General features: G+C 33.2%; 3 protein-coding genes across 3 annotated transcripts; 1 reads left to right on the top strand and 2 right to left on the bottom strand.

The window, feature by feature from the left end:
* Positions 1–333: 333 nt before the first annotated feature.
* Positions 334–5672, bottom strand: LOC105955523 (uncharacterized). The gene is made up of 18 exons (XM_012979262.2): positions 5156–5672; positions 4384–4453; positions 3830–4300; positions 3644–3754; positions 3443–3556; positions 3235–3293; positions 3060–3126; positions 2942–2993; positions 2757–2849; positions 2563–2646; positions 1969–2354; positions 1820–1881; positions 1630–1699; positions 1437–1517; positions 1240–1341; positions 988–1112; positions 785–890; positions 334–702 (listed from the first exon to the last, which is right to left on the bottom strand). The coding sequence occupies exons 1-18, from the start codon at positions 5224–5226 to the stop codon at positions 586–588; spliced, it is 2241 nt and encodes a 746-aa protein (XP_012834716.2). The 5' UTR covers positions 5227–5672; the 3' UTR covers positions 334–585.
* A 2581-nt stretch (positions 5673–8253) lies between these two features.
* LOC105955525 (CDP-diacylglycerol--glycerol-3-phosphate 3-phosphatidyltransferase 2) lies at positions 8254–11449 on the top strand. The gene is made up of 7 exons (XM_012979264.2): positions 8254–8784; positions 9181–9278; positions 9396–9446; positions 9821–9934; positions 10484–10540; positions 10648–10733; positions 10909–11449. The coding sequence occupies exons 1-7, from the start codon at positions 8364–8366 to the stop codon at positions 11027–11029; spliced, it is 948 nt and encodes a 315-aa protein (XP_012834718.2). The 5' UTR covers positions 8254–8363; the 3' UTR covers positions 11030–11449.
* Positions 11450–11694: 245 nt separating this feature from the next.
* Positions 11695–14992, bottom strand: LOC105955524 (putative protein phosphatase 2C 38). The gene is made up of 5 exons (XM_012979263.2): positions 14647–14992; positions 13954–14401; positions 13215–13582; positions 12441–12677; positions 11695–12336 (listed from the first exon to the last, which is right to left on the bottom strand). The coding sequence occupies exons 2-5, from the start codon at positions 14288–14290 to the stop codon at positions 12121–12123; spliced, it is 1158 nt and encodes a 385-aa protein (XP_012834717.1). The 5' UTR covers positions 14291–14401; positions 14647–14992; the 3' UTR covers positions 11695–12120.
* Positions 14993–18810: the final 3818 nt, after the last annotated feature.

Below are 18810 nucleotides of genomic sequence, written 5' to 3'. Positions count from 1 at the left end.
TCTGCCGTTGCTCGAAATGAATCTATATTTTTTCGGCAATTTACGGCCACCCCCTGTGGTAAGATCATATTACGAAAAACTCCCTAATGTTTGGATAATTACAACTACCCCTCAATTATGTATTTTCTTGTACAAAAAACTTTTTTCAGTAGGTAACTTTGACACTGTAAGGGTGGATGGATGTGTAAGACAATATATAGTTAAAGGATGATTATAGTAATTAGTAATTACCTAAATAAAAAGAGTTTTTTTATAATTTGACCTTACCTCAGGGTTGCTCGTAATTTCTCCTATTTTCCCTCAATAAAACAAAAACAAGTACCAAAAGAAAAATCCGAATCAATGTAGCAATTTATATATATATATAATATCATAAATATTGAATTGCAATTTTTCTACATAGGATAAGATATATTGCACAGTTACAAAGAGGATGCTTTTTTTACAAGAAAAATTAACAGAAAAAAGACTATTAAAACCTTCCTTATAATTCTTTACTCACAATTTTAATGAATAAAGAAAACAAACAATAACCATTCTCTCTCTCTCTCTGATGAAAAATAAGAACAAACGAAAACTCGATTTTTATGCCTTATCTTCCACCTGATGCCCATTGCTCTCTTCCTGCTTCAGGCTTAATTTTTCTCCTTCGTTCGACGACGATTTTCCATTCGTTTGTTCCTCCACAATCACGGGCTTCCCCTGTCGCATTAGAAAAAAAAAATTGATTATTTTTTTTTGGCTCGAGTAGGAAATTTAAAATAGCTACAAAATTGAATTATACCTTGTTTCTATCGCGCCATCCTAATCCAAACGGTCTCGAGAGCAAACCGATCTTTCTTGGCGGTATTATATCTTGTGAAGATTCTTGATTATTTTGTTGCACAGATCTGCAAATAACAAAAAATAATTTAATTTCGAAATACGAAAAATGGAATACAATTTAGTCAATATATTATATATATATATATGAAGAAGTGGATTTACCGAGGAGAAGGCTGCGGTTTATTTTGTCCCGACTGGTACTGCAAAGTAGCCTCCAGCATGGACTCTGCCATTACAGCCCTATTTTCCATCTCCGCCAAAGCAGCACTTGCTTCTTCGTATTTCTCCTGCATATACATATTTCAATTAAATTTAAATTACAAAATAATTCGAATAAAGGGATATTAGATACTAGAGGAATATTTTTATTTATTTTTATTTTTTTCAGCAAGTGTTGCAATAAGGGAAATAAACCTGGAGCACTTGAGCAGCATATCTCTGTGCAGCAGCATCTTGCTCCGCAAATAAACGAGCATCCTCAGTCACCTTCTGCTCTTGTTCTACCCTCATCAAAATCTTTTTTTTTTTAAATTAAAAAATGCCATGTCAGAAAAAAATATTAAAATAATAAATAATAATAATAATAATAATAATAATAATCATCATTTTACCTGAAGCATGGCACTCTCTTGTTCCTGCTTATCGGCAAGAACTTGCCGAAGCTCGGTTATCTCTTCCTCTAACAGCTCAGCCTAAGAAAGCGTCGATTTTTGAAAAGAAAAATCTAGTCAGCAATTTAAAAAAAAAAAGGTAATATAAATATATATATTTATATAAGCCGAGCAAATCAAGCTTTTTCGATACCCTTGCACTCAATTGTCGCCGATTATCCTGTTTAACCATCTCCATCAGTGCCGTTTCAAGCTCTTCTGCTCTGTAAAAGAAAAACACAAACACAGTCACTATGTGTCGGTTATACGTGGGCCCCACAAATACACCCCCAAAAAAAATCTATTTAAAATTCAATAAAAACGAATATATTATATATATCAACCTGAGCTCAGCAGATCTTTTTTCCTCGAGCAGCTTGCACAACTCAACCTTAAGCCACACCACCTGCAAAAAAAAAAAAGATTCGATTTTTACGAAAGTTCAATTTTAGAAAAAAATATATTACAAAAAAAAAAATAAAAAAAAATCCACCTGCTCTTCAAGATCTTTAGCAGAATCTTTCTCCACATCAGCGGCATCAACAGATGACGTGTCCAAATGGGCCACATCACCATTCATCTTCTTATCCACATCATTTCGTACATTCGTCGAATCTGGACCCTTTTTAAAACTATACAACTTCGAAGCTAAACCGGGTGATTTCTTGCAAATTTTATCTCCCTTAAATCTTTCGTCTAACGCGGCCCTAACAGAAGGTCGGTGTTTGTCTCTTAATTCTCTTAATCGAGCTTCTATAACATTCTGGTAGCCCATGCAAGCAGTCAAGACGAGTTGACTGCTGTCGAAAGTGGACCCCGCTAAAGATTGAAGCAGTGTAACTGCATCTCCAGCATCTTTTGTTGTAACTAATGCAGGTCCTGCACAAAACTGGGCAAAGATAAGTTTTATCGTGTATATAAGAAAAAAAAAAAAAATATATATATATATATATATATATATATATATATATATATATATATATATATATATATATATATATATATATATATATATATATATATATATATATATATTATATATATTAATAAAATAATTAAAATTTCGTGCAGAAAAAAAATTAAGTACCATATAACTCCATTAATGCGAGTGCCGCTCGGAATAGCATTACGCGGTTGCCTTCGAAGAGAAGCACATCCCATACTCGAAGAACTGTAAGACGTTTTGAACTTATTGGGTCAAAAGATTATCTATTTCCAGAAAAAAAAAATTGCATTATTTATTTAAAGAAACGTAGAATACGGTTATATGAATAAACGAACCGCTTTCCCATGGAAGCATATTCAAAAATATAGTAAGGAACCATGGTCCGGTTACCCATGCCACCTCTACTCCTAGGTAATCCAAATGATTTACTGTTGCACGTTTACGACAAAGGTGCAATGAGAAAAAAAATATATAAATAAATTAAATAAAGTGGAAAACGAAAGGATCAAAAGGAACGAACCCAATTTGGGAAACTTTTCTCGAACCAACTCCTCGAGAACGAGTTGGTCAACCTGTGACGAGAGAGTTAAATAGACGAAACTTTATTTATATTATCCATTTGAACAAGTAATACGTACCTGAGATTCTATCATTTCTTCTGAATAATAGCCGTCAAAATAGTCATCTAAAATACCCATTAAAGTCCTGGAAAAATCGAGCAAATAAACATTTTACGTACTCGGAAATTAATTCGACAATTGTTAATTTAACATGCAAAAAAAAAAAAAAAATTGAACAAATATTTTGACCCACCAAAATGCGTTTTCCTCTGGCATCAGAAGCAGCAACAAGCCTGCGAAGAAATTCATGGCCTGCACAAATCGGAAAATAGAAATCAGCAGTGCCGTAGGAAAATAGGAATCCTTAAAAAATTCAAACGCACTTATCGAAGATTTAGCAACCGTCGACATAAATTCTTTATCCATTTCAAAAAATTAAAAAAACCGAGAAAATAAACTACCTGACAATAGCCAACGGAAGGATTATGTCGAGCATAAGCTATTAGTACACGTCTTAAAGCATTTCTACCATCCTCGTCCAAAGCAGGATGACCCGGAAAAGTACGAGGTAAATCCTAAATTGCAAAAAGTAATAAAATAATTGGATTTCAAAAATTAAGGGGAAAAAAAAACCCGTCATAAGTGAAGAAAAATCAATTAACCTTCTCAATCTGTGCTCTCAATTTATCGGGCACGTCACTATCTGGAGAAAGCAAATTCTGATAATAGTTCTCCACTCGACGCGCTCTAACACCGACAAAAGCTTGCCACATCTGCAAATTTCAAGAAAATAAAAAATGAATAAAAACACGTAAAATTAAACATGTGTAATAAATAATAATCTCTACCTCTCCCCTTAGTGGCATAGGAACCCCTCCTTGAACAAGACACTCTAATTCTTCCTTCCAAGGTGGTGAAGATTCTCGATTTATAATATTATCGATTAATGCAATGTCCAAATCCGATTCCGATCTTTCCAAATCGTAAAACTCTTCCTCGGAATCTTCTTCAGATGCTCCTTTTCCAGGTTTAGCCTCTTCGATCGGAGGAAGATGCTTTTTCGCACTAGGAGAATCTTGACTAGTTTTGACTGAGTTGACTTTTTTCTTCACACGGGAACTCATTGCATCCTCTACAACACGAAGAGATGGTCTGATTTCTGTCCATATTTCAACTTTAGATTCTACTGCATGCGGTTCTTTATTCTCTTCCGTAGAAATGGTTGACTCGAGGTCTGACTTTTGTACGTCGTTGTCGTTCGATTCACGTTGTCTTTCTAGAAAGTCGTTCCACCGGTTCGATCTCTCCTCCTCTTCTTCCTAAAAAGCAGATAACAAACGCATGAGAACATGCAATAGCCACTTCAATAATTTTTTCGGTTACTAAAAAAAATATCAAGAACCTTATATATATTTGCGTATTCTCGGTATCTTTGTAAATGTTGAGGCCTTACTGCAAACCCGTACGAATCCCTGTTTATATAAATTCAAAAAACAGTTGCGAAATTCAAGCCAACGAGCAAAGTTTTTAATAAAGGAAAATCAAAATAATCGAGGCACATACAAGACAAGTATATCCGTATACAGCTGAATTCGTTTACCTTCAATCCGATTTTATTTTAAGATAAATAGAAACATAAAGAGAATCTCACCAAATAACAAGACACGTATCAGTACATAGCTGCGTTCGTCTAGCATTTCTGCGACGACGCCTAATTCGACATTCCACATTTACATTTCGGACATTAGTCCGATGATATACAACCAGTTTAAACATATAATAATTCTTGAATACACCGATACAGCAAAGTGAAGATTATAAACTCGTTCAAATCATCAAGATAACACAGAATACAGGCAAACGGAAAACACGGGAACAATACTAACAGTAAAATGTGTATATAAATTTCTAACACAAACCTTAATCATTGTCAGTAACCCACTTAATCAGAACTGTAGTCACACATGATCTCTTTAATAATGTCGGTAGAACCCGAAATCGACTAAAATAAATCTAAATTTCCCTCAAAACCACTTAAGATTTAAACTACAAAGTAACAGATCAAAAAGAAATCAATGCAAGAATCCATTTAACAAAATAAAAAAATAAAAAAAGAGTTAGTCCAATCAAGTCCAATAAAATGAAAAAAACACCACCGACATAATTGAACACACCTCTTGTGATCAAACGTTGCTACAGGAGGCGGATTTAGACCATCCACCGCCGCCGCCGCCGCCGCCTTCATTGTCTGAAAACGGTATCCCCAACTAAAAAAAAAAAACCCAAACTTCAAAGATCTCCTTTTTAATTAATGGATTTTGTATGAACCCAATTCGATCTGTTCAGTTCATCACTGAAATTTTCTTCTGCAACGGGAGAGGTCAATCAAATAGGTAATGGGTCTACTTGGTTTCTTTTTTTCTTGGCCCAGTCCGACTCGGCGAAACTCGGTCAGTGTCAGTTTTGACACTATTAATAGTATGTGGGGGTGGGGTGGGGGTGGGGGTGGGGGTGGGGTGGTGGGGGGTGGGGTGGGCAGTATTTTCACATGGAAATTGCGAGTTTACCGTCACAGAAATCTAACGTGTGAAGGTGATTTCTTAGCACGGAATTCGAGTTGGGTTTTCTGCAACTAGATGTGTGTAATTGCAGGGGAAGAGATAATAATAATAATAAATCAAAGTTTGCAATTTTGACAATTTTTCCTTAATTCTTCTTTTTTCATCCTTTTGACATTTCTATATATTTTAGGGTAAATATCACTTAAGCCCCTGTGGTTTGAGTTTTATGCACATAAACCCGTTGTAGTTTGAACTTTGTGCACATAGATCCATGTAGTTTGAAACTTTTAAATTAAAAGAGAATTTTGGGAAAGTTATTTAATATAGATTAAATACCAAGTCTATCGACATAATTCAAATTGAATTTATTTTTCTTTATTTTTTTATTTTTTTTATAGAGGAATTTGAAAGTTAAATTAACTTTGAACTAAATTAAAAACATTTACTTTTTAAATCCTTCAATTCAAGTATAACATTTAATTTTAGGATGAGCTTGTGATATTGGAATCTTATTTTACTTTCATTGGATTCTGTTTTTATTGAGTTTAATTTATTTTACCTCTTTTATTTTTGGGAAAGTTATTCAAAAGGTCCTTACAATGGACAATTATTACATCCAAGCAAGGACAAAAAGTCTTGTCCACCCTTCATCTTTTCCACACCAAACTTAAATAATCAAACATTTACAAGAATTGGTTTTTTCTTTTTTTTTTCCGAAAGTGTTGATTCGAATCTGATTCGTCCGATTTTCATGCATGGTTAAGCCCCTTCAATGATTTCCTCTAAATTGGATTCGTTTGTTTGTTATTTTTTGTTTAACTTATGAAGTTGAATATATCTAACTTTTTATGATTTAATATCACAATTTATGTAGTCGAATATCTCTAACTTAAAATCATTTATAATCAACTTTCACACTTATACATATTCACGTCCAGTCGTTCACACACATACACAAACTCCAACACAATTTTCATACACTTACACTCACACTTTTAAAATTGGGAAGTTTTCATAATTTTTCATTGTGTACTTGTTGTAGCGATGGCAAAAGCAGAAACTAATGTTTGACATCTCATTATTGTTATGCAATCAACTGCAATATGAGAGAGAGAGAGAGAGAGAGAGAGAGAGAGAGAGAGAGGGGGAGAGAGAGTATGAGAATTGGCCGTGTGTAGGGATTTGACAATTTGAGAATTGAGATTTGGGAATCCAAAAATCAGATTTAATTTTTAAAATCGAACTTTTCAATTTGGATTTTAGACAGATTTGTTTTTGTCGGCAATGGGCCATCCGATCGGGCGGGTCGGGCCTCTACAAGTTTGTTTGGACCAATTAAATTATGGGCCTTTATTTAATTTGGCCCGAATTAGTCCAATTAAATGCCCAAACAAATTAATTGATTTCTGCTTGTGAAATGTTTTTTGGAGTTTGAAAATTACTATTAGCAGTTCATATCCCAAAAAGCTTTCTCTCCGTACAAAAAAAAAAATCAAAACATTCGAATTGAAGCAAAATCAAGCTAAATTCATCGAAATTTTGAGGTATTTTCAACTCCTAAACGTTTTAATTGCATTGGGTAGGAGATTTCGGTTGTAATTGCATGTTAAACAACCCTAAAAATCGAATTATATGGTTATTTTTGGTTCAAACCTGCGCTCGGTGTACGCCCTGCATTTTTCACGCCCGGTTTGGGCGTGCAAAATGCTGGTGAACGCCCGGTTTGGGCGTTCTGTTAGACTATGCGCGCCCAGTTTGGTCGTCTGATCCGGGAATGGGCGCCCGGTCTGGGCACCTATGATTCCAAGTGATGATGTTGCATTGTTGTTTTTTTTTTTTTCGGTTTTGTTAATGTTGGATTGTTGATTTTTTTTTCTTTATTCGGATTTGTGGATCCAATAAAAGTACTAAATTCAACATAATAAAATACTATAATACATTAAATCCGATAAAATTAAACTAAATCAAACACTGTTTAGAATATTCCAATTTTTTTAGCCAACAAAAAGATTTCTAGCAACAGAATTCGTCCAATCTACCAGCTTGTCCTTGGAGTCAAACAATTGATTTGTTGTAAAATAATCAGTATGATCGACTTCAACTTCAGCCGTATTGTATTGATTTCCCTGTAAAAAGCGTAAAATATATATATAATAATTAATAGCTACATATATTGGGCCCTTTGCTGTTAGACTGGGCCTGAATTGTTCGCAAATATACGAAAGCATCAAATCGCATATCCAATTCTATTTGCAACAACCCTATATAACAATATTACTTTATTTATAAAAATAAACATAAAAAATATAAAAGTATTAGTTTATTTAAGCCACAAGTTTGGCTTTATTTGGTAGATATTATTCTAATTAGAACTCTCTTATCAATATTTTTTAAATTGAGCTCGTTACACATAGTTATTTATTTTTTATTTTTTTAACAAATAGCGTCAAACAATATTAACCAGTATAAATACATATAATTTATGTTGATAATAAATTTGGTACACATACATTATTTCTTTAAACATATTACACACTTTATTTATTTATCTATATATATATTGAAAAAAGTCAATGCTATTTACAAATGAGAGAAGTCGGTGTGAATTATTTTTCCGAATTTATTACACCGAGCAAATAGAATCACGCCACGTGTCAAAAGATTTTAGTTTTTTCCATTAATTTCAAGTAATATAATTTTTCACACATTCAATAAAGGAGTCCATGTTGGGAAAATCTCCTCCTCCAGCTCTTCCGCTAACGTAAGCCTCCCGTGCTAACGTGAGCCACCCGAGACAATTTAACCTACACCCACCACCACCATGCCTATGCCTGTAGGTTCAATCAAATTCACCAATTTCACTTTCCTCCACCCTCTCAAACCCTACAAATCCCTTCCAAATTCCTCCTCCCCGACGACAATTCTCCGGCCAAACCTCTCCTCCGTCTGCTGGCGCAGCACAATCCCGCGCGCAACCGCCGAGCAGCGTCCAATCACTTGGCGGATTTCCGGTGGCCAGAAATCTCGCCCCTTCTCCTCCGGTTCTGTAAACGGAGGGCTTAAAGGGAAGTTATTTTGCAATTCGAAGACTAAAATGTGCGCCACCGTCAATGGCAAGGCCGACAACCAATCGCCGTCTCGAGAAAATCACGAGAAGCCGCCGGCAGAGCAGTCGCAATTGCTCACCTTGCCTACAATGTTGACAATTGGCCGCGTCGCCGCCGTGCCTCTCCTTGTCGGCAGTATGTATTTGAATATTAAATATTAATATCTCTTACCGTTCTGGTTTTTTTTTTTTATTAATTGGATTTTTCGAGTTCTTAGCTATTATGAATTGAACACGGATAAGAAATCAATGCTGGTATACTTTAACGGGGAGTCGTGTTGTTTCGCTAACGATTAATCACAATTGGCTGATCTTGGATATCTCTTTCAATTAATTGTAGTTTGATATTAGTATTTTATGCTCAAAAGTTTCGTATTTTGGGTTGTGTAAAGTTTTCATGTATTCCTCGGTGATTCCTTGTTGTTTCTGTTATGGCAAAAAGATCATTTAATGCATAACCAACTCAACTTGTTGCACATGGTTTAAGATTGCTGCATTTTGTAAACTTGACACTTTACTTTCACCGTAATAGCCTTTTATGTCGAGAGTTGGTGGGGACCTGCTGCTACGACTGTTATTTTCATTGCGGCAGCCTTTACGGATTGGCTTGATGGATTCCTTGCTCGAAAGGTCTGTTTTTCAAGATTAATATTTCTTGGAAGTTGAAAAATTATCGGATGATGCTTCTCTCTGTTTTCTTTAACTTTTTTTGTTAACCTGATCCTGATGAATTATTTTATTGAATAGATGAATTTGGGAACTCCGTTTGGTGCATTTTTGGATCCAGTGGCTGATAAGGTAATATTGGGTACTTGGTCACACATTTGATTTAAGGCAATTTATTTCCACAAAAAGATCCAGATAAAAAAAAACATCCCGACATGTTTCCGTATGATATGTTATTTGGCAAAAAAGTGATATTCCTCAAATTTGTTAAGAGATCTTTCTATCTTGATAATTCCTAAAATTGGTACTTGTTAGGATGGTATTGGTGAATCTAAAATCTAAAATCAGGGGACAGGAACACTCTTGTATTCTTCTACGAGTAAAGATTCTTTTTACTAAAAAAGTATATTCTGTTCTCCCAGAGGGTGAACCAATGCTTGTTATGTTGTTATTTCAGATGTATCGTATATAGTCTTTTTATATGTTTTAATTTTAAATTGGTGCAGCTTATGGTTGCTGCCACCTTGATCTTGTTGTGTACCAGACCTTTTGAAGCTGGTATTTTTGGGCAAGCGCCATGGTTACTGACCGTGCCTGCTATTGCCATAATTGGTAGAGAGGTAAGAGCCTAACTTTGTGTTTTCTAATTTTGTCTTATAACTTTGTACTTGCACGTTATTTGTGCATAATCTTTCCTGTTGTCGCATTTCTCTTGTTTGGTGGCATCAGTTTAATGTTGCTATGCGTTACGTGAGGGAATTAAGGCTTAGGATTGAATGAAATTATTTTTCAACTTTATCTAACACTAGAATGAACTAAACCAAAGGAATCATATGAGTGGTAAGATTAGATGAAGAGCCTCCAGTTAACGGCGGGTTGTACAGAGGATGAAGAATCACATCCTGCAAATATTAATTTAAACTTATGTTACTATACGAGGTTAAAGAGCACTTCTATGCGAACTTCATCAAAAGCTTTAGGGAATGGTTATAGACAACATGCTTTCAGTGTTTGTTATTGACTCGTTCAAACTCTGGTAAAGTAGGTTCGTTCTTAATGACATGCTGAAAATCATACCGCATTTACTTTAATTGTATGTTCTAATCCTTATTTATAAAACATATATACATTACAAGTCTGACTAACAAACATTCATCTAAATAATGTAGATAACTATGTCTGCGGTTAGGGAATGGGCTGCTTCTCAGGACAAAAAGCTTCTAGAGGTATGCTCGCATATCAACTACACATCCCTTTATGATATGACAATCATATTTCCACGAGCCAATAGAAATTACTCTTTTACGTACTTTCTAACTCCCTACTACTATAGGCTGTCGCGGTTAATAATTTAGGCAAATGGAAAACTGCTGCACAGATGAGTGCATTAACCATCCTCTTAGCTACCAGAGATGGCAGGTTTTGCCTTCTTTTCTCTCTCTTCTCTATTTTTTTTTTAGATTTTTTTCCAACATCGATACAATGAGTTTCTTTAGGATATATATATATATATATATATCGATGTGGTTGATTGTTTTCTGAAACTTATGAATTTCATCGACCTCTCTCTCTCTCTATATATCTCTCTGTGCAGTCTTGTTGGGGCAGGAACATTTGCCGATTCAGGGGTACTATTGCTATACATTTCAGCATGGCTTGCATTATGGTCATTAGTTGTTTATGCAAGAAAGATATCAAAAGTGCTGTTAAGGTAGTAGCAACTCTATTCGTATTAATCAGCTGCAAGAGAAGCAAGAAGCACATCTGTTGCCTTATCAAGAAAAACACGTCTATCTAGAAACGGAGGGAAAACGAATACGTGACGAGATTCTTTAGCATTATATAGGTTTAGATCAATCAATCTTGTGATAAGTTATGGTCCAGTGATGCAAAAAAAATGTCGAATAAAATGATTTTTTTCTTTTTTTTAATTATTTATAATCGAGCTCAATCAACGGCCAGTAATAATTCCGCCTGTTGCATGTTTTCCCTTGTTCTAGTAATCATGTTCTCTGTGGATGGAAGTTGGTGCAGATGCTGTTAATCAATCATTTGTTTAATTGATTAAGCAGCAGCTTCTTCTTCTATATATTGTATACATATTAAAGTGGTTGGCTTATTGATCATCCTTTAAAGATTGACTCTTTATTCTTCCATTCTCTCTGTTAATTGATTTAACTATACTTTAATTAGTAATTTAGTTTATGACAAAATCAAAAGCTTAATTCATAATCTTTTACATGCCAAACTCTTTTTAATAAATTTAATTAGAGCATGAATTAGTAATTTACGGCCACCCGATATAAGATCAAATTACGAAAGGAAAAGGCTCAAAAGCTTTTGTAACCATGGTTACTCAGATATGAACAGAACAAACAACTTTTAGAACAGGAATTATTATTGCAAAACTTCAATAAAAGGTAAACATAATCCCATGCAGGAACAAAATTGTATATATTATTGTAAAACAATTCAGACATATTCTCTGTAAGAAGGAAACATAGCCCTAACCAAACAAAAAAAAAAATCGAATGTTATTCTAAAATCATCATCGTTTCCGAATTCTCTGTTAATTTTTCTCCATTTCATATGCCAGTTCACCCGAAAGTTTTACCAATAAAAAACATTCCATCGGCTCTTCCTTCCCCGACATAATCATTAACATTTATCAAATGCAGGTGCAACTCCATCGTACATTCGCTTATACGTTTTTTTCCCTTTTTCCCTTTTTCCCTATTAACGAAAAAAATTGTCCCCCCAAAAAAAAATTGTTTTTACGATAAGCTATAGAAGAATATATTATATACTACGTATTTGCATCTCCTCCTTTGATCGAAAGAATAGGCCCCTGTAAAGAACTGCCACTACTCAAATTGGAGCCTATAAAAAGAACTATAACGGTGATGTCATCATGGAAATGTCTTCTTACTCCTCGATCGATCTTTTTCAGGTCAGAGTATCTCATTTCTCTTTTCTTTGCCGCTTCGTGAAGTGCCGCTTTCACTAATTTTCTCGCAATTCCCTGCGAAAAAAATAATTGAGAAAAATATACATTGGAAATTATTATCTTCTTATTTATTCAAAATAATAGATATATAGCATAAAGAAAAGTTTCAAGAATCGTACATTACGAGCAGAATTTTGGACAATTTCGACGGCTTCTTGATTGGTAAGGTGTTCCCATAACCCATCTGAAGCAAAAATAAGAAATTGATCTTCCGGATAAAGTTTCTGAACGTGTATAGCTGGCTCAGCCAATAGGATTGGTTTGTGAAAAGGTTCGTGCACTCGAAACTTTGGTAACAAAGGGATTCTATTAAATTCTTGGTTCTTCAAATACGCATCTCCAATTGATCTCGAAATCTGAGATTGAACTGATACCGTATTAGAATTGCACCCAAATTTTTCATCTACATTTATACGACAACATCAATAAAACCCGATGTTTTTTTTTCCTCATAGAAATGGAGATAAATTTGTATTTTAAGGACTCGTTTGGTTGGGGAAATTCGCCATGATTAATTGGACTTTGCTTGATGTTCGGTAAACCCAATAATATTCCGAGTCGACCCGGAAATATTATTTTATCATGGCCTTATCTCGCCTTTAAGGGAGATTGCTTATTGGAAAAAGGCAAGATAGGCCATTATAAAATAATATTTTCGGGTCGCCCGGAAAATTATCGAATTCACCAAACATGAAACAAAGTCCAATTATTTAATTAATCATGACAAATCTCCCCAACCAAACGAGCCCTCATTAGATTATTTAATCTTAATCTTGGATAATCTTATCTTATGAACCTAACGAGGCCTATAAAACCCAACTAGTTAAATGCAAAACGTCTCATAAAAAAAAAATTAAAAAAAAGGATAATTGAATAGACGAAAAAAAATTCACCTGAATAATACCCTTCACACGCCAAACTTTGTGCTTTAGGACAACAATCTGAGGATCCTCCGGGTGTAATGAGTGCAACTCATCTCTTACAGATTCAAGATTCGCGTTGTGTTCCTCCGACAATTGAACAGCTTTAACCTGTTTATCGAATTTGTCCACTCTTCCCAAAACGGCCCTAGAATCTCCCGCATTTGCAATGTATAATGTACCGTTGCATATAATACCAGCCAAACAACACGACCCCACAGACGCAATTTGTGGTTTGATATCCCATTGCTTTCTCACCATCGAAAGAAACTCTTCCTCGGTTTCCAAATAAGCGTTTTTAATAACATCGGCCGACATTTCTTGATCGTCTGACGTAAATTCTGCATCACGAGTTAGCTGTCAAGTGAGTAAAATATATCCATCAGCAAAAAACCTAAAAAAAAAAAGAAACAAACCGACTTTCTCCGGCGAACCTTCTATCTAATCTCAATCGAATTTTCATTTTGATCCAAACAACAAACAAAAATCCCGAATTGCTCGTTTTTCTCACAGCTATAAACGGGTTATTTAAAAAATTATCCTTCTCCCAAATTTCACCGCAGATTCTTATTTCCTCAATTATAAAATGCAGAGCATTATCAAGAAAGTCAATCACATTCCACTATAACGAAAACTATCAAATTTCAAACTAACACGAAATACATAGACGAACGAATTGAGCCAAACGGAAGATAGAGAGCGAGAATCGTACTCTTGATATTTTCAAAGAGGCGAGTGTTGATAAACCGAGCAGCTTCGGGACCAGCGTGCCCGTCGTAAACTCCAACGAATGTGCCTTGTGGGCCCGGCTCGATTGAGCTCATAGGTCCCGACTCGAGCTGGCTTTGATCTTCCAATACGACATTTGCTTGAATCACAGCCATCGAAAACTGGCCGTGAATGTGGTTACCTAAATCTTTGTACCACCACAAACCATCATCCGATTGACTGTTTAAATTGCTTCCTCGATTTGTGCTGTTTTCGCTTCGACTATCGGCCGACGGCCTCCAACACGGCGTCACGTATTTTCTCCATGTAGTGGTCACCATTGCTTCTATTAATTATTATTTTTATTTTTCGAAAAAAGAACAACCCTTATATATCAATTCCCCCAAAAGAACAACCCTTCATACAACCCAATGCAGGCAGGCACCATTAATCTGTATAATTCACACCAAAAATAAATAAATAAATAAAAAATCAATTAATTAATTAATAAATTAACCCAAAAGGCAGAATTGTCAATTGTTCATACATGCACACAACCAAATATAAACATTAAAATTGGGTACATTGTACATAACAACATAAACCGCATATAACCCACAAATTCACACACACACACACACACAACCAATTAAAAAAACAAGAAGAAAGAAAATCAAAAAAAAAAAAAAAAAAATACCTAAAATCAAACAGCATCTTAATCGCGGGGGCAACCAGAAGAAACCCATTTGAAAATTGAATCAAAATTCAGAGGGTTTCCAGAGGGTAAAATAGGAAGATTCGTTTCTTTTCAAACAAGCAAATGGGATCAAAAGAGAGAAACCCAAGAAAAAGCAGAGAAATGGCCCCTTGATGCAAATAATAAATTATATATATATGTATGTATATATAAACCAAAAAGAAAAAAAAGGAAAAAAAGAAAATTCCGGTGGGCTTCTCTTACGAAGCCGATTTGAAGGTTGGGTTTTTTGGGGATTTCAAATTGGTAAATAAAATGCATTTTATAGAAAAAGAAATTTGCAGAGGGAAGGAGCCGGGTTTGGGGGGTTTCTCGGCTTTGACCAATAATAAACCACCCTTTTAGCCTTCTTTTTCTCTTCTCTTCCCTTTTTTTTTTTTTAAATTAATTATTTTTTATTTACTTATAATATTAATTAAATAATAATAATAATAATAATAATAATAATAATAATTTAATAAAAATATATATTTTGCATTCACATTAACTTTCGATAGATATATGCACCGCGTAACTTTAATTGTTATAAAATGTAATTATATACTTCAAATAATATCTAAATTTTAATATTTAAGATGTAAATTCCACTTTCTCCATATATTTTGGTTCAGTATCATTTTACCACCCTCTATTATTTTCGATTGCATTGATTTGTCCCCCATGCACTTGAAAATTTGTATCGATGTGGCTCTTGCTGTTAGTTGTCAGACATTTGGCTTTAACACAGTTCGGCCTAAACTCTGAAATTACAAAAATGCGACCCCTCCCAGTTCAAATAATTATTAAAAAATAAAATAATAAAAAAAAAATCAAGACAACGAGAAACCACAGTCCACGGTGGCACCATATTTTTTGTTTTGTTTTTTTTAATAATTATTTAAACTGGGATGGGTGATTTTTTAATTTCAGACTTAGATCAAACGGTGTTAATGTCAAATGTCTGAAAACTAACGGAGATGGCCATATTGAGACACTTTCAAGTATGGGAAAGCAAATCAATACAATCGAGAGTAGAAGGGAATAAAATGATATTGAGCAAAAGTACGTCGGATAGTGGAATTTACTTGATTTTTTATAGACGAATTATGTATAATATCAGAACTACACAATCATTACTAGATTGATATGAAGACAAAAATGTATTATGAATTCATTATCATTTTAATCCAAATTTATCTAATATAAGTAATCGAAACATAATTCTTCATTGGCTAACTAATTCGTTATTCGGTAAGATCTACGGTTCATTGTATTAGTAGAATTAAAGATTTTAAAGTTTAATATTAAACCTAATGTTTTTAATACTAATACTAATACTATATAAATTGCGGTGATATGATATCAACTAATTTTATTGAATGGAAAAATTTAACTGCGGACTTCAACTTTTATAGTTAAATTAGTTTGAATTTTCTTAATTCAGCGTGCTATTAACTCATAGTATTTAATTAATATAAGGTTTAATAGTGAAAACAAAGAGAGCTAAGCATATATAGTAATGAAGAATTAATTTTTATTTTTATTTTCATTTTCATTTACTAGCACGTCTTTTACCTTTTCTCTACGTGTATACATCATATATATATATATATATATATATATATATATATATTTATATTATATATTATGTGACTAGTAATTGTTCACATAGATAATGACACGGCTACTACACGTTTTGACTTAAGAAAATTGACTTAATATTTTATAAAAATTGAGGAAAATGAAAACGAAATAGGTCCAAAATAGTCACATTATTAAATATAAATAATTATATTTATATGGACTTATATACAAAAGCCCAATACTAAATTGAGCCCAAAGTATAGTAAAGCTCATTGCGAAACAAGAAAATTGTTTTGATCTAATTTAAGAATCTATTTTGCAAGGCCCAATTAATTTTGAAAATGACATACTTTTTCTTTTTATTTTTCATTTTTTTCGCAAACACCACCTAAATAAAGAATTAAGTTGGTTTTCGATAACGTGGAAAGAACAATTAAATTTCTCCTGAATATACTTCTACTGAAAGATGACCACACGTTAGTTTTGATTGTTTAGTTCGTCATATGATCTTGTCGATGTAGACACAAAACAAAATCAAATCAAATCAAAACAATTTATACAAAAACAAAATTATAGGATTAAATTAGTTACTAAAATTGGAATCCAAAGATATGGTTGAATTTTCAACTTAACTTTTTTTCCAGTATTAGTAGGTATATTGTACATGTTACACATCACGAAATACATCTTATAAACATGTATTCAATATATATATATATATATATATATATATATATATATATATATATATATATATATATATATATATATATATATATATATATATATTGGATACGAGCCCGATTGTCCAAATACCCAATATTGACTTAACACCGTACACAAAGCTCGAAGGCGATCCAAGCCTAAGATCGAGTCATATACTAACTGCTGAAGTCTACAAAATAGCCCCGCATAGGGTATGTATAAGCGGCGAATGTGACTACATTCGGCTGAATATTAGAAATATGGACGGAAAACCTGCACCGTGACGTGAACTGAAAAGAGGACCACCAACCAACAATGAGCTCACTTAAGGTAGTTCAGAGCAACAGTGGAGTGACCCGAGTCGCATAAAGAGTATGCAAATCGCCTTCAGAAGGTAAATTGAACTCGCAACAAATCACGTCACCCTACACATGCATCGTGTTTTTATCAAGAGTGTAGCATAAAGGTACACAAGAGGATGGACGGCAACAAGAGTGAAGCATATGCCGGTGGTGCTATAGTAGATATGTATGTTCCATGAGTCAAACTTTAGTCAAACCCTAGAATCTTAGATCTATTATTCTTCTAACTCAATTTAAAAAGAACAAAACAAGAATTCAATTATTGAATTATACATCACAGATTTGAGATTTACAGTGCAAATTTCGTACATTATTTAATAATGTACTAATGTAAACATAATATTATATCATATAATACACCTAATTCTTAATTTGTTTTGGAATTATAATTAAATAGAAAATTGTCCCTTTGTTGATTAACCTTATTATATTATATATATAAGTATAATACTATAATATGTGAAATAAAGAAAAAAGTAAATATGTAAATACAAAATATAGTGAGGGGCTTTGTTTGTTGTTTGGGCCATTTTTTGGCATGTGCTGTGAGAGAGTGTTCAGACAGAATGAGTTTTTATTAGATAATCTCTACAATGACGTGTCAATGAATCAATCAAGCCCACTTCTTTTAAATAATAATATATTCCTACCTTTTTCATCATATATATTTATATTTTTTTATTAAATGTAAATTAAAATAAATTAGACAAATAGTACGAGTCTGCGCTGTCATATTCTTGGAATTTACCATTTTACCACACCATAAATATCAAAAGAATTAAATAAATTATATAACAACAAAATTTCACCGCGTAACAACAACCTCGATCAATACCGTTTTCACTGAGTCGGTATCAATAAATTATTATTTAAACGAGATTATTAATTGATTGAGATTTTGCTGTATTGCTAAACAAAATATTTCATTAACTAATGTCACCTATCATATATATACACACACAACACTCAAACATGTATTTAATTTTAAATCATTTTCTAAATTTATAAAAAAGAACACTTGAAATATACAATTTACAATTTTAAAAAGGTGAGAAATGTATGAACAATGTCCACTACAAAACCAATCATTTTCCAAATAGTAACACCAATAATTTTGCTTAGGCAACACTACTTGTCTAAAAAGTCATGTCTACTAAATCATCTTTTAAAGAGCATTTTCCTCTCCCATTCTTTAATATTCACCCAATCATCATTCATATGTACTTCTTTTCTTGATTTTTCATTATAGTCCACACTCGTTTTTTTATTATTATTAATGGAAGGTTGATATACATTTAAGATTTTATATATTTTTTAATTTAGTTTTTTTTTTTATTAAGTGAAATTTGAAGGAATTTGTGAAGTGTCCAAACTAGGGAATCTATAGAATTGATCACTTCATCCTTAAAAAGCTATATTTCTAGACCAATGTGATTGATAAAGTTCAATTCAAACTTGATTTGATAAGTCACAT

Source organism: Erythranthe guttata, chromosome 6 (assembly GCF_056151865.1).
Source record: "Erythranthe guttata isolate IM_541 chromosome 6, IM_541, whole genome shotgun sequence".
NCBI classification, from domain to species: Eukaryota; Viridiplantae; Streptophyta; class Magnoliopsida; order Lamiales; family Phrymaceae; genus Erythranthe; species Erythranthe guttata.
Note: the sequence above shows the minus strand (reverse complement) of the source record. Positions and strands in the feature narration are given on the sequence as shown.